At 41.9% G+C, this 16,854-nt stretch overlaps 1 protein-coding gene and 1 pseudogene across 1 annotated transcript; both read left to right on the top strand.

Annotated features, from left to right (window-relative positions):
* LOC130027674 (NADH dehydrogenase [ubiquinone] 1 beta subcomplex subunit 5, mitochondrial-like) overlaps nt 1-2,383 on the top strand; it is a 66,245-nt pseudogene extending 63,862 nt beyond the window's left edge.
* An 876-nt stretch (nt 2,384-3,259) lies between these two features.
* On the top strand, nt 3,260-13,744 carry STEAP1 (STEAP family member 1). Its single transcript, XM_056118563.1, has 5 exons — nt 3,260-3,300; nt 8,080-8,191; nt 10,767-11,279; nt 11,960-12,124; nt 13,428-13,744. The coding sequence occupies exons 2-5, from the start codon at nt 8,111-8,113 to the stop codon at nt 13,683-13,685; spliced, it is 1,017 nt and encodes a 338-aa protein (XP_055974538.1). The 5' UTR covers nt 3,260-3,300; nt 8,080-8,110; the 3' UTR covers nt 13,686-13,744.
* The last annotated feature ends 3,110 nt before the right edge of the window (nt 13,745-16,854 follow it).

Here is a 16,854-nt window from a genome sequence, read left to right on the forward strand (position 1 = left end):
TTGGAAAGTGTTCAACAGAGACTGACTTGGAGCATTTTCCAGTGTTTTTGCTTTGTACTTTTCAAAAATATGTTTTCTTCATCTCATTTCCAAATCATAGAAATCACCCAAACAGTAAAAATTTCATACAATACTAACTTCTGATAACTGAATAAAATTCCTTAATACCGTGTTTTTTCATTGCATTGTTTTTTTAGTATCTGTGTCTAATTAGCAAACCCAAAATTTCAATCATCTTACTTTGAAACGTATCATATTTAGCCATTGCACTAAAATAGTGAACAGAAAATCTCCTGAAAGAATTGTATAAATCGTGGTGCCGGAACCATAGTATAGCAGATAGGGCATTTGCCTTGCATACAGCCAAACAGGGTTCAATCCCCAGCATCCCATGAGTGCTTACTGAGTGCAAAGCCAGGAGTAATCTTGAGCATTGCCAGGAGTAACCCTGAGTATTGCCCGATGTGACACAAAAAGCAAAAAAAAAAAAAAAAAAAAAGATAGCAGTTTTATCTTAATCTGATAGCCAATTTATCTTAATCTGATAACGTCTTTGACCTAGCTCTTCCTAGGTTATATAAAAAAAAACCTTCCTAGGTTAATCTACTAAATCCTTTTATGTTTGTTTTTCCAGTGCTCAGGATTTACTAGCTGCTCTGTATTCAAGGATCACACCTGGCAGTGCTCTGGGTTGGGGGAAAGGAGAAAAAACACATGCTTTAAGGGAGGGGGAGTTGAGCCTGGCTTGGCCACATGCAAGCCAAGTTCCTTAGCCTTGTACATCTCTCTGGCCATACTCTATTAAATCTTTAAAATAGCAACAGTAATAGTAATAATAATAATAGCATGCTAGAGAGGTAATACAGCAGATAGAATGTTTGTCTTGCACACAGCCGACTAGGTTTAATTCCATATGGTCCCCTAAGCCCCGACAGGAGTGATTCCTGAGTAACCCTTGAGCATTTCAGAGTGTGTTCCCCCTCCAAAAAAAAAAAAAAGTAGATTGCTTTGATTCAAAACTCCAAGATCAGGGAGCTACAGAGATAGCACAAGATAGTACAAGTACAAACCAAGGGAGTTGCCTTCCACGCAGCCCATGAGATTTTGGTCCCCAGCACAGGGCATGGTTCCATCAGGAGTGATCCCTGAGCACAGAGCCTAGAGTAAGTCCTGAGCACAAGCAAGGTGTGGTCTCAAAATCAAGAAAATAAGCGGTTAAATAATAAAATTTGTGATCATTCAACAATGCTTAAAACACCTTTTAAAATGCGCTTTAATTCTTTGTAGTTTGTGCTACACAGAGATTGATTTTTTTTCCCCTAAACCTTTTCAAACTTATTCTCTCCCTAAGGAATTATGTGCATGGGAAAGCATCATTAGCAGTATTGTAAATCACAGAAGTTCAATATTTTTAAGTTTAATAAAAATAAGTCATTCTCTTCATAGTTTCACCAGAAATAAAAAGTGTGCTTCTGTTTCTACCACAAGGCATCAGTCCCTGGTAACTTGACCTTCACAGGATTTTAAGCGCCAATCGGAAAGTCTTTCCAAAAAACACCCATGAGGGCCGGAGTGCTGGTACATCAGGTAGGGTATTTGCCTTGCACGCAGCCAACCGGGTTCAATCCCAGTCATTCCATATGGTCCCCCAAGCACCACCAAGAGTAATTCCTCAGCGCAGAGCCAGGAAAAACCCCTAAGCATCGCTGGTGTGACCCAAAAAAAACAAAAAACAAACAAACAAACAAAAACACACCCGTGAATGCTGGACCACACTAGCTGTGAGAAAAGCATCTCTCAGAAAATGTGGTCAATATTTCCCTTCCTTCGCATTGCTAATTTGATTTGGGTTTTGTTTGTTTTTTGGGGGGGACATACCAAGGATGTTCAGGGGTTACTACTGTCTGGCTCTGCACTCAGGAATGACTCCTAGTGGTGACTAGTCCCTCCAGGGACTATATGGGATGCCAAATGGAACTCGGGTCGGCTGCACGCAAAGCAAATGCCCTACCCATTGTACTATTACTCTGGCCCAGCTAATCCGATTTATAAAGGGAAGGTCGGATCCCCAGCTGTAATCACCAGGTCTATCAGTCAGAGAAGAAAAGCCCTATTCCCATTCTTTCTCTTTTGGAAACCATGCTTTTAGTCTGGAGCCCTAGAAGGATGGGGTGAGGGAGTGGGGAGTTCCCTTTAATAATGAGGTGAGAAGACGAAGGGAGCATTCAGCTCGTCATGCGTGTGTGGACTGCAAGACTTGGCCGCTTTAGGGGTCCACTGACCCGCAACGTTTCGATTTCTAGCCCTCAGTTGTCCATTTCAGGCAGCTGGGGAAGTCACCGTGAAATTAGAAATGAGCCAGCGAGACCTTAAAACGGTGTGAGATCTGTGAGTGCGGAGTCATCCCCAGGAAGTTGCTAGAAATGCAGGATCTCAGGCCTCATCGTGGAAGGACAGGACAGGATGCTTAGTGGGAGTCGTGAATTAGTGTCCGCACGAGCCTTAAGGATGATACACGTTAAAATTTGAGAACCAACTCTCCAAAGAATCGCACACGGGGACCCTAGTAATAATGCAGCGGGTAGGATGTTTGCCTTGCACACGGCCAACCGGGTTCTGTCCCTGCACTTCATGTGATCCCTGGGCCTACCAGGAGTAACCCATGAGCTCACCCAGTGTGGCCCCCAACACAAAGAATTGCACAGGGGTCAGGGAGATGGCTTAAAGGGTGGGAGCACATGTTTGGGGTGTAGAAAGTCCAGATTCTACCTCTGACACGGCTTGGTCCTCCCCACCACCACCACCACCACCACCACCACCACCACCACCACCACCATCACCGCGTGTTAGCGCCCCCTCGGCATCACCTGCTGTGACCGCCCCCCCCCCCCCAAATTAACAACCAAAACACACACTCACACAGAGAGAAAATGAATCGTACAAATGCTTGCTCATTGCACCGAGCGGACGTAGGATATACCAACGCGCGGAGCAATGAAAACCAAGGTGACCTGAAAAAATTCCCAGGACCTGCCTCCATTCTGGGAGCAGCATCTAAATTGCAGCGTTCTCCCTCCGTCTCTCCGGGCCGGCGGGGTGGGGGCGGGGGTGGGAGTCCGAAGCGGACGGCGCGCTGACGCCCGGCACCGGCAGGTGGCGCTGCACCCGCGCGCGGCGAGGGGGCGGGGTCAGGAGCACGCCCCCGAGCTCCGCGCTTAAGAGGCGCGAGCGTCGCGTGCCACCGCTAGTACCAGGCAGCCGTTGCGAGCCGAGTGCGCGGCCGGTCTGGCCGGGGAACCGGTGAGTACCTTCCGTCCGTTTTTCTGAACTCTGGCGCCCAGCCTCAGCAGCAGGGGCCGCGGGGAGCCGGCGAGAACTCTGCGATCCACTTGTGCGCGGCTCTGGGGCCAGCTGCCCAACTCTGCAGCCAGTGCATACTGCGCTCCTGTGGCTCGGCCCGGGGCCCCGAGCCGGGGACCCCCCCAGGGACTCGTGGTAGTGGTGGTGAGGGTGGGGGACTGTTTAAGAGGGTGTAGGGGGTTATTATGACATTGGTTTTTAACATGGGTGCCGCTGGCAACTTTTCCAACTTGGCCAAGTCTTCCGCGGCTTGCAGCGCGCTGGTGAACGATGCTGCCTAATGCTGGGTCAGCTGTCCGCTGGTTTCCTTAGTAACAGGAAGTTTCCGTGTTTAAAATCTTCGGGACCGGAGCGTCCCTCCTCTCTCCGTATCTGTGTCGGGGTGCGAAGTGGTTTTCCCTCCAAATCGTCGAGGTTTTAAATGTCATGGAGCAGATTCACTGGAAAGGGTGTGCAGGCAGAAAAGGCACGGACGTTTCCAACTTTTGGTGGTGGGGGGGTGTGGGGTTGGGGAGATGTTTCCCACGACATTTAATGTCATTAAATGTCATTCGTATTCTTTTAGCACAGAATGTTATGCCGGGACGGGAGGGGAAGCGATGCTTTAAAAACAGCCGCGCTTACAACTGTATCTCCCGGTTCTGGTCCCGGTGTTAAATTTGGTTAAGAGGCACGTGGATATTTGCAAGTACCTGGGATTTGCATTGTATCCTCCTGGGGGAGAGTTTCCTCATATTAGTCTTCTGCATAAACTTGAGTCTGTTGAGCTGTGTCAATATTTAACAGGAACATCAGGTCAGCATTCCTGGTACAGGAAAACAACAATCACATCAGAAATATGCTTTGCTTCTGAACGGAGATGGGAGTTAGGGAAATTTGGGTCAAATTCTGAACACTGTGCTTTCCTGTTGTTCGGCTTAATGAGAAAGGTTTACCGTAGACTTGAAATAATATCCTGGTTGATGTCTGATGGAAACCAACATATTTTTCTTGACTGCTATTTTATTTTCTTGGCTTGGGGCACAAAGTTGACTGTAAGCCGTGCAGTTAAGCTCCCTGCCGCTCTGGGCTTTGCTTTGGCTCTGCTCCGCAGCCTAAACTCCCTCCCATGGTGAGGTGGCTGGGTACCCCCATTCCACAGCCAATCTGGCTTTTCATCCAGGTTATGAATGCAGTGGCCTCATTCAGTAAATGCTTCCAACTTGTTGGATGCCGCTCAAGTAGGACTAGAGGAGAACCCTCAACCTTCCGGTATCACCATCTGTCTATGAAACTGGAGCTCTGAGCCAGAGCTATAGTACAGCAGATACCTTTGCCTGGTAGGCGAGTTCCGATCCCGGGCATTCCATATGGTCCCCCAAGCACCCACCAGGAGTAATTCCTGAGTGCAGACCCAGGAGTAAGCCCTGAGCATCGCTGGGTGTGACCCAAAAAGAAAAAAAAACTGGGGCTCCTGGAGGTGTGTTTGTGTGTGTGTGGGGGAGGTGGTCTTGGATGGAATGAGGGCTTAGCTAGAGAGGGGTTGTTGCTGCAGGATTTGTGAGCAGCTGTTTTGCAAGCTATGAAACATGGGGCACCAAATAAAACCGGTTTTTCAAAGTCTACCAAAATCTGCCTTCCTTGGTGGCTATTAAAGAGATGGATTTGAACTCAATGACCCCAATAATATTCTACCTAAGTTCCTCTGCCAATAAAGAAAAAATAAGGCATACTCCTTGAGGAATTATGCTTTTAAATCACCCGAAGGAGCTTTCCCTTTATATAGCAGCCAAAATGTAGCGAAGCTAAAGGATTTACTAGAAGGCCAATATTTTTTTTAAGTGAACTAAATACTGATTTTCAGTTCTTACTAGTTTTTATGGCTCTGACCATAAAATAGATAGTGCAGGGGCTTAAACTTGCCTTACACACCTTGCCACACCTTACCCTTCTTTAGAAGTTTAGAGCCAGGAGTCAGCCCTGGGCAGCATTAGGTGTGGCCAAACAAACAAAAAACAAAAGCCTCGGGGCTGGAGCGATAGCAGCCAACATGGCCGACCCAGGTTCGATTCCCAGCATCCCCTGTGGTCCACGGAGCACCGCCAGGAGTAATTCCTGAGTACATGAGCTAGGAGTAACCCCTGAGCATCGCCGGGTGTGACCCAAAAAGCAAAAAAAAAAAAAAAAAAAGCCTCAGAGGTACAAATTTTTTTTGGAAGAAAGAGCTTATCAGCGTATCAGCTTTCTGGATTCTATCCTAAGCTTAAAGCAGAAGCTCCAGACTGTCTAACTTTATGCTGCCTCTGCTTAACATTGTGCACAATATAGTTAACAAATTAATGGTGAATAAGTGTTGGTTTGCGTATTAATATTCTTGCCATCCCACAACTCACAGAATTAAAAATCTCAACAGCACAGACCTGAAGTCATAGTTCTTTTCCTTCCTTGTCAGTTCAAAACTCAAGTTGATTGCTGTATGCTGTTCTCAGAACTATTTTGGGTTTTTTTGTTTTGTTTTGTTTTTGTTTTGTTTGCTTATTGGGTCACACCCAGCGATGCACAGGGGTTACTCCTGTTTCATGCACTCAGGAATTACTCCTGGCCTGCTCGGGGAATCATATGGGATGCTGGGAATTGAACCTGGGTTGGGCCACGTGCAAGGCAAACGCCCTACCTGCTGTGCTATCACTCCAGCTCCCTTCAAAACTATTTTGAATTCTAATAATGGACCTGCCAGCTTGAACTAAGGTTAAGGGCAAAAATGAAACGTGTTGGCTTGGGTAAGGGAAAAATTCAGAATCTGGTCTTAGGGATGCTCTAAACAGTTAAGCTCTGTCACCATGGCTAGGTTTATGTGGTGGTATTGCCAGGCCAAGCTCTTCAGAGACCTTAGTTTGATCCCTGGCACTGCCTCCTCCCCCTACCCCTCACTGCCAACCACAAGTTCTTTCTTTCCACATTTCTTTTTTCCTCTCTCCATTCTTTCCATTGTTTTCATTTGCTCCATTTCTTGGTTATTCTTACATGGATATTGACATCTCCATTTTATTAGATTTTCTTATAGCACGCAGAGAAGAAGCTTGATAGACTTCCATGCTTCCAACTTAATGTTAATAAAGTAAAGTAAAGTAAAGGCCCTCCCGTTGATCGTCGATTTGCTCGAGCGGGCCCAGTAACGTCTCCATTGGAGACTTTGTTGTTACTGTGTCTGGCATATCGAATACTCTCGGTAGCTTGCCGGGCTCTCCGAGAGGGGCGGAGGAATCGAACTCGGATCGGCCATGATGGCCGCTTGTAAGGCAAATGCCCTACCGCTGTGCTATCGCTCTCTTTTGCTTCCATATCTAGAAATCAGGAGGATTCTGATTCAGCTAAAGTTAGGGTTCCAAGCCAATCAGTGTGTTCATGGGCACAGAAAGTTCTGATTAGCCAATGTTCAAGTCCTAGGCTCAGCTGCCCACTTCTCTGGCCAAAGGAGGGCCATTTCTCCAAATAGAAGAAATGATTCAGATCATTACAAACTTGGGAAATATGTTCAATCCAAAACACCAAAGATTAATGTCTTAGAAATAACTTGCCACTAAATGTAAAAAATTTAGGTGGTCTAAAATCTAGAAACTTGGTATTTTTCAGAAAAATTCAAATTTTTCTGTCTAAGTACTATTTAACTCATCTGTTTTTCTCATTGAATTTCATAGAGTACAAATACGTGATGTAATCCTAGAGCTATTGAAAGCAATGAATATTATGACATTGTATATTTTCCTTTACTAAAAATTTTTGCACCAAACCTGAATGATAACTTGTGGGTTGATCAGGAGATGGGGCACATTAATGAGAGAACATAATTCAACTAGTCCAAATGTAACTACATCTCTGTCTTGTCCCAAAGGCCAATCCGGTCACATTACCAGTGGTGTCTATTTTGCTCATTGTCTAAACATATTTCTAGGAAATCAAATATCAAACTCCAGTGTGAACCTTACCAAGTCTATTAAACGTTCTAAAGTATAATCTGGTACCAACCAAATCCAGCCTCCATTGGTAGTTTTTTTATAGTCACAAAATTAAAGCATTTCAAGTTAGATTTTTGAGAGACATTTACTTTCTTCTAAATGAGCTCCTGAAGTTAACTCAGACCCTTTAAATTCCATGGAAATACCAGTGTCATTCTTGGTACTCTTTACTTGAAGGTCCTGGTATGCTCCCCTGCCATGTGTAATCCCTGAGTGCAGGGCCAGGACTAAACTCTGAGCACTAGCAGGCGTGACCCTAGGACATCAAGAAAAATTACAGTTTAAATGTGTAAATCAGAGACCCTGGGGATATAACTCAGTGATAGTGTCTACTTTGTAGCTAACTGTTCAATCCTGGGCACTACCCAGGAGTTGAGGATCCTCAGTACCACCACAAACTATGTACAGGTGCCATCTATAAAGAATGGGGCCGTGGCAAGCACTATGATTGCGTGGGCACTGCAGTCATGTGTGACCCCTGGTTAGTGCCACAACCCAAAACATGCAAAACACCAAGCCATGAGTGCATACCTCTTGATTATGGAAACAGCTAAGAGGAAGGAAAAAAAAGGAAAATGAGTGGATTGGTCACCATCCAAATTTCAGTTGTACATTTTCTGCCTCTAATTCTTAAATTCATAACATAACAGTTTCATATTGTTCTATTGTACCTATTCATAAATAGCAAAGATTTGAAGGAGATGTTTAATTTCTCTTTCTATAGGTGGCTGAATCCATACTACTGTATCGAATCCATGGAGAGCAAACAAAACATCACAAACCAAGAACATTGGGAAATGAAGCCCAGAAGAAGTCTCGAAGATGATGAGTCTTTGGTAAAATGATAAATTTTTATAAGATAATGAATTTTAATGTATAGATATAATTCAAATGTTGTCCTATAATTCCTGATTACAGAAATGATTTCTAAACTAGTGTGCTGAGATCATGCTGATTCTTGTTATGAAGGTGATTCTTGTTATGAGCATGACAGGCAGTGTTGTATCTGAGGCAAACAGCACCTGATTGACTGTCATGGACTTCTGAAACATCTTGAATAAGTCACTGGGTTTTGGTTTATCAGTAGAATAAGAGACCAAATCATCTCCAAGGTCCTACTAGTTACTTCTAACATTCTGAAGTTCTAGGTTTTTTAATAAGTCATAAATGCCACATAATTTTGTAAGCCTGCATATTTGCTTTTAGGCTTACAAAATTATTGTCAAGATATCATTAAGTAAATCAATGCTATATTGTTGAACCAAATAAATGGACTCTTGGAATAAATATCACTTCTTACTTTGCCTCACCTCAAAATTAAAACTTTGTTAATACTTTCATTACTGGTATTGGAGAAAAGGATTCCAAACATATTTTTTTTAATGTAGTATTGCTATTCAGCCACTGATTAGGCTGATTGAATTGGGCCTGAACTCCACCTTTTTTTTTCCATTTTTTATAATTTTATTTATTGAATTACCATGAGAGCAGTTACAAAGCTTTTGGGTTTAAGTGTCGGTCATACAATGAAACACCCGTCCCTTCACCGGTGCCCATTCTCCATCACCAAAACCCCCAGCATACTCCCATCCCACACCCTCCAACACTCAGATCTGCCGAAAAGGCAACAGTGGACTATTTGTTTCCTGTTGCTGGTTATGAATAACATAGGATGTTGCGCAGCTGCAGTAGTGGCCGCAACCACTTTTGAAATTCTGAAATTTTAACAATTAAATCTGGAGGATTTCTGCCAAAACCAGCTGGGTTCCGAGATTTGTTCCTGAGTCTCTTGGATCGTGGCCATTAAGCAGCTTCATCAGGAGCCAGAGAGGTCATTTGTGGGCTGCGACTCGGGTCTCGCTGTGGCGGGGAGGAATGGGCCAGCTCCAACCCCAACCCCATCCCGTGCGTGAGGCCCGGCTTGTCTCGTCACTGCAGGTCCAAACCTGACTGTCCAATGGCCTCTGGAGGATGGCGGCCAGTGATTCCAAACTTAACCTTCCCTTGCAGTTTTATAAGTAGTTATTCATGTTAATAGAAAAGAATTAAAGCATTATTGTGGCCAGAATGATTGTACAGTAGCTAGGGTGGCTGTGGCTCAATCTCCAGCATCCCAAGCCCCACCAGAAGTTTATCCTGAGCAGGAGTGATCCCTGATCATTGTTGGGTGTGAACCAAAAATAAAACAAACAAACAAACAAACAAAAAACCTAGAAGAATTTAAACCTTATAAACATCCTATAAAATAAAAGTGGACTAAAGAGATGCTTCAACAGACTGGTGCAAGAACCCAGATTCAATTTCTGGCACCATATGGTACCAAACCAAGAGTAGCCTCTAAGCATGAAATTATACATTTTGAGGTTATTTTCTCTCTTTATATTTTTATTGAATCACTGAATTTCAGAGTTTCAGGCATAAAATGTTCCAACACCAAAGCCTTCACCAATATCCACTTGCCTCCACCAATGTCCCGTTTACATCCAGTCCTCTAGCCTGCTTCTATGGCAGGCACTATTTTCTTCCCATCCTCCCAGCCCCCACCTTAATTTTAAGCACTGATTTACAATGCCATTACTGGTAGGGCATCATGCATGTCACTTGACCTCCTCTCAGCACCTAGTCTTGGTCCAGAGTTATCACTTCCCTCTATCTTTGTAATTGATCCCTTTCCTGAACTATCCCACCTTCTCACTCCACTGATAAGCTTCTAAGGAACCATTCTGTTTGTATCTGTCCCTCTTCCTCTGACTCATTTCACTCAGCATGATACTTTCCACATCATTACATGTAACAGCATGACTTCATCTTTTACAACTTTTACTTGCTGGAATATCAAGTTATTTCAATAAGGGAAATAACTTACAACTTCTGGGTTTTATTTTGTCAAAGATTCCTTGATTTTAAATGTTTTAAATTTTTGTTGTTTTTTTTTTGGGGGGGGGGGTTGTTTTGGAGTCACACCCAGCAAAGGCTATTCCTTGCTCTATATTCAGGAATTACTCCTGGCAGTACTTGGGGACCATATAGGATGCCAGAGATCAAACTCTGTTCATCCTACCTGATGCACTATCATTCCAGCCCCTAAATTTTTGTCTTCCTGTTGCATTTTCCCAATATTCTAGAAGCACAGTAGTTCAAGTTGTAGTGGATTTATCTGAAGCACACATTTCATTTAACTAAAATGAGTAAGAGACATTAATGACTAAAGAAACCCAACATAACTAACAGCACCTTTGATCAGTGTTGTACAGACTGCCGTCACCAGTTTTTCAGTACCCAAAAGCATGGTTCTCAATGTCTTTGACTGATGAGCACAGTGACCAATGAGTCTGAAATCCTATTGGGAAATAGGGAAACCAATAAGGAAATCCTATTGCTTTATTCTAAGATGTTTATTTTCTTTTATAGAATAAAGATTCAGGAGACTCAAGCATGCTGAAAAGACCTGTGGTTTTGGACTTGCAACAAACAACCCATTTTGATGAATATGATTGCCCCCCAGAACTTCAACAAGAACAAGAGCTTTTTCCAATGTGGTCCATACCACTAAGAATTGCTGCTGTTGTGGGCTTTCTGACATTTGCTTATACTGTAATGAGAGAGGTCATTTACCCTTATGTGAAATTCCATAAACAATACTTATATCGAATTCCAATCTTGGTCATCAACAAAGTTTTGCCAATGGTTTCCATCACCCTCTTGGCGCTGGTTTATTTGCCAGGTGTAATAGCAGCCATTGTACAACTTCGCAATGGAACCAAGTATAAGAGATTTCCAAATTGGCTGGATAAGTGGATGTTAACCAGAAAGCAATTTGGGCTTCTCAGCTTCTTTTTCGCTGTGCTGCATGCAATTTATAGTTTGACCTATCCAATGAGGCGATCCTACAGATATATGCTGCTAAACTGGGCGTATAAACAGGTAGGATGATGGTATTGACAGTATCACTGAGTTAAAATGTCTAATTCACCAAACAAATGTATTCTTTGTTGTTTTAATACCAATACTCAAGCCCCTATTGGAATCACTTACTGAAAAAGTAATCTGTATTTTTTATATTGTAAGGTAATTTCATGGGACTTGGTTATGTACTTTCATGCTGAATGTTCTACAAGTTGACCATAGTAAACAACTGTAAACAACTTTAGCTACAGAACAAGCATTTCCTTTCAGAGAGAGGGCCATGTTTCAGTAGTATTCTCTTATTCTCACAAGACTACCATTTAATGCTGATCTGATTGTTCTCATTTTCTGCCTGTTTACCATGGATGCACATTGCTATTCAAGTTATTGAATATTATAGGACAGATGAATAGCTCTTCTGTCCTCTCCTTAAAGGAATGCAAAAGCAAAGTCATAAATTTGTGGAGGGGCTGGAGAAATAGTACAGCAGGTAGGGGGCTCACCTTGTACATGACCCACTAGGGTTTGATCCCCAGCCTTCCAGGGCTAATCTTGGAGTGCATAGCCAGAGCACTGCTGAGTGTGACCCAAAACAGTGTGGAGACTCTGATGATAGGGTCCTCTGTAGTTGACCATGGGAATGTAGAAGGGTAGGAAAGTACTGTTTACATTTTGTCTGTAATCTTTTCACCTTGTAGGTCCAACAAAATAAAGAAGATGCCTGGATTGAGGATGATGTTTGGAGAATGGAAATTTATGTATCTGTGGGGATTATTACACTTGCATTACTGGCTCTTTTAGCTGTGACATCTATTCCATCTGTCAGTGACACTTTGACATGGAGAGAATTTGACTACATTCAGGTAAATCTGTAAAATAAGAATAAACTCGTGAATTTTTTGTGCTTATAATATTACATATATTTACTTATTAATTGTTATTCAATTTATACAATTTTTTATCCATCTAATGAGTAGAAATGTGATATTTCAGAAATACAGAAAAGCACTCAATGTTTTTTTGCTTGTCCCCTGACTTCATTTTAAGTTACAATTTTGTGATATTAATGCAAAAGTATTCTACCAAAGGTGCTGTGTGTGTGTGTGTGTGTGTGTGTGTGTGTGTGTGTGTGTGTGAAATTTCTGAAATTTGGATTCATTCCGATTTCTCTGATTTACTGAGGCTAATCTCTAATTGCGGGATTATACCCTAACCTGTACTTGTGAATACAAGTGGATCCATGTCTGAGATTCAAAAGCATACAGTCCTAAGCACTGCCAAGAGTTTTTAAAATTACATAGCTTTAGATTTTATGAGTAGGTATCTGTGGAAATTCCCAGTCATACACGTCCATACACATGCTTCAACAGACACTGACTGGTGCCGATATTGTGTCTTCATCTGAATTATTCCAGTGCTGTTTAGAAATGATGCCACATTTCCCAAACACCATGACTTTTGTAGGCTCAACCTTATGGACATTGGAGACTTCTGTTCATTTAAGTTATCTAGAAGGTATAAAACTAAAATAATCTATTTTTAAGGATCTTCATATAGGTGGTGTTGTGAATTTTTTTTACAAGTGTTTACTGTTTTGTTCAAGAAAGAAGTAATTGTTGATGTTCCACTTTATCACAATCTTAATAATAGAGTAAGCTTATTTACTTTAGCATCTATGTTCCAATATCAGAGTTATTTGGCTTCCTAATTGCTAAAGATTTCTGAGGTCAAACTGACTTTTGCAGTAATCTTCAGTCAGCCTACCAAGATTGGAGTACCTAAAATTCAAAACTTGTTGATTTTGCAGACCTCCTATTAAACAGAATCCCTAATTTCAGATGTCTCGGTAGGCAAATTTAAGGCAATTGCACAAAAGACAAAGAACCATAAAATGGAAATTGAAGGCAGTTGCTAATAAATAGCTTAGACAAAAAGGAGAGGAGTAGATTTGCTCAACTTGGCCTGGGTACTAATATGCAATCCAAAGGAGTCAGAGGGAAATGAGAATTATGAAAAGGTGAGCAGATATGAATGGACATGGTTGAGAAATGCAAAAGGAATACGATCACAAATGAAAGGACTTCTAAGCAACAAACTAGTTTGAGAAGAGATAGAATAAAATAAACTGAAGCAGACTTCACCACATCTTTTTGTTTTCTTTTGCAGAGCAATCTGGGAATTGCTGCCCTTATCCTTGGCACAATGCATGCATTGATTTTTGCCTGGGATAAATGGGTAGACATGAGTCAATTTATATGGTGCACACCTCCAACTTTTATGATAGCTGTTTTCCTTCCGATCATCGTCCTGATGGGTAAAGCCATACTGTTCCTGCCATACTTCAGGAAAAAGATTTTGAAGATCAGACGTGGTTGGGAAGATGTCAGCAAAGTTAATAAGGTTGAGATGTCTTCTCACTTATAGAATTACTATTTATTTACATACTTGTTCAATATTGATAGATTTAACCATAAACATTTCAAATGTATATTTCTTTAATAAAAAGATGCATGAGGATCTTAATGAACTGAGTTTGTATTTTCTTGCAATTGATCAAAACCGTCTTTAGTATGTTCTATGTTCAGAAATGCTATGCATGACAATATCTGATTTGCCATCTAAAAGCCTTGAACTATGTCCTTTCTCAAATCACATAGCTAATGGTATATTGAATTTTTTAAATTTTTTTTGAAGATTGAAAAAGTATGTGTCTATTCTGTTTGGGATCTGGAGGTTTAATGCCTAGATAAAACAAGATTAGAAAATGTAATTATTGATTCTACATGATGGGAATATGGATTAATTATAACATGCCTTATTTTATGTTTCAAAATTCCCATGATAACAGATCTTTTAAATTTCAGTCTCAAAAAAAAATTATTTTAAAGAGTGCCAGAATTGTAGTACAGTGGGTAGGGCACTTGCCCTCAGTGCCCCCCCAACACACACAAATATATTATATATTTTACAGATAGAATTTGCCCTGAAACACAGATAATAGAATAGTGTTACAACAGAATGTCTGGAGATAGTGTAAGTAGTTGAGCAGTACAACTGGAAGCAGAAATGGTGCCCTTGAGAAATGATGTAAGAGCAAAGGTAGCACCAGAGAAATAGTATAGCAGGCAAGGAGTCTGCCTTGCATGGTGTCAACCTGGCTTTAATCCAGGAATAATGTATGGTCTCGTGAGCTCAGCCAGAATCAAGCCCTGAACCACAGTCAGGTGTAGTCCAAACTCTACCTCCACATTGCATACTCCAAAAAGAAAAAGGGCTCTAGTACTTAATTGCAAGGGGTAGAATTTATGGAGCCATTTAAACATGACATAACCAGTTCAAGTACTTGTACTCTGAACAGCATTTTAAGTTGGCAAACTGCTAGTATCTCCATTACTGGGAAGTAAAACATTCAACCCTTGCTTGTACAAGACACAGACATCAGTGGGCGAACAGAAATCTAACCTGTAGGCACTTCAGTGAGCCCATCAAGGACAACAGTCAAGTTCTGACTTGATTATTGAAGGCCTGTCTAGCCTTGGGATTAACAACACCAGTCTACATTCTCTGAATCCCCTAGCAATCCCCAAGCAATAGGGTTTGATCCCCAGCATTCCATATGGTACCCCAATCCCCTCTAGGAATAACCCTTGAGCAATGCCAGGTGTGGCTGGCCCCAAATCAAAATTGAAACAAAACATTGGTATAACCCTGGGTTGTAGCAGCAGTACAGTGCCTTGCATAGAATCAACGCATGTTTGATTCCTGACACCCCATAAGGTTCCCTGAGCCTGCCAGGACTGATCCCTGAACACAAAAGCCAGGGAACTAACCCTGAATATTGCTGGGCGTGCGCGCGCACGTGCGCATACACACACAATGGTATAAACTTGGATTTCCTTTCACTCCTTCAATGAAGACTGTAGAGTACCTTCCATATACTAGTCTCGATGCCAGGCAGAAAGCATCCAGATAAAAATGACTTCAACCCTCCCATAGCCTCATAGGAAAGACAAAAAAAAAAAAATTTTTTTTTAGGCACTGTGATTTACAACGCTATTAATGTTTCAAATACACAACATTTGAAAACTACACTCTTCACCAGAGTTTCCCCTTCTCAACCCAACCTGGACACCCTACCATGGTACACTCAGTTTTGTAGACCAGTTCTCAGGTTATGTTCCCCACAGCGATTTTTTTAATATTTACCCCACATATGAGAGATCATTCAGGATCTTTTCCTCCGAACTTCAGTCAGCATGATACTCTCCACACTCATTACATAGCAGTAAAAATGTGTGATTCATCTTTCCTTATAGCCAAGTCGTATTCTGTTGTCTGTGCATATACCAGTTTCTTTATCCTGTCATCTGTTCTTCAAAGTTTGGGTTATTTTGGCTATTGTGAGTAATGCTACAATGAATATAGAAGTGCAAATGACTTTGCTGAACAGTTTTTTGGATCCTTGGCATAGATGCTGAGAAGCGGGTTGGATACTGGGTCACATGGAAGCTCGGTTCTTAGTTTTTTGAGAAGTGTCCATATCCTTTTCTGAAAAGGTTGAGTCACCGAAACACCACCAGGAGCCGAACATTGATGTGTTAGCATCCTCTGCCCCTCCCAAAACAAATGAAATGTAAATAGAAGTTCTTCAGAAAAAATGGGAAAATAGGAAGCAATGAACAGTATGACAGTGGAAAAAGATTAGAAAGGAAAGGGAAATCCTAGGACTAAAGTCCTAAAGATAATATCACTTGATACCCCGTTACTCATCGATTTACTCGAGTGGGTACCAGTAACGTCTCCATTCATCCCTGTTGCGTGCTAGCGTAGCCCAATGGCATCTGCTTGTTCTAGGAACATGCAGAGCCTCAAACCGATCATTCAGGGTCTTGACGAAGAAGTCTGACCATCTTGTAGGTGGGCGTCTACGCGATCATTTGACGTCCTGTGGAATCCAGTCAGTAATGGCTCTGTCAGTAATGAATCCAGTCAGTGGTCGTCTCTAAACCTCATTACGTGTACAGCCCAGATAATATATGTAAAGGAAATACCTGATGGGGATAAGACACAGACCAGATAGATCCAGAGTATTGTATGACATGAAAGTTTGAGCTTGGCTTTACAGGGAATAGGGAAGTCAAATTTTTAATCAGAGCTTAACATGATCAAATTTACATTTTAAATAACATTATCTGTGGACTGTCCAAGAGATAGAACTGGTTGTGGAGGCTAAAGACTGAAAGGTATTAGGACCTAACTACAAATACCTCAGGACAGAAACCAAAGATTTGCCAACAAAGATAGGTGAGGAGGAAGGGGACAGCGGAGAGATAGTACAGGAGGTAGAACTTTTGCCTTGAATGTGGTGGACCTGAGTTTGATCCCCTGCATCCCATATGGCCCACAGAGTACTGCCAGGAGTATTTCCTGAGTGCAGAGCCAGGAGTAACCTCTGAGCATTGCTGAGCATGACTCCAAAAGCCAAAAACAAAAACATACACACACAAAAATGCAAACAAAGACTATAATAAGAAGGATGAATAAAAGAGGAGAGTTAACAAAAAGAGGATTATATAAAGTAGAAAGATAGAAT

The sequence above is a fragment of the Sorex fumeus genome, unplaced genomic scaffold (genome assembly GCF_029834395.1).
Source record: "Sorex fumeus unplaced genomic scaffold, SorFum_2.1 ptg000037l, whole genome shotgun sequence".
Taxonomy (NCBI): Eukaryota; Metazoa; Chordata; class Mammalia; order Eulipotyphla; family Soricidae; genus Sorex; species Sorex fumeus.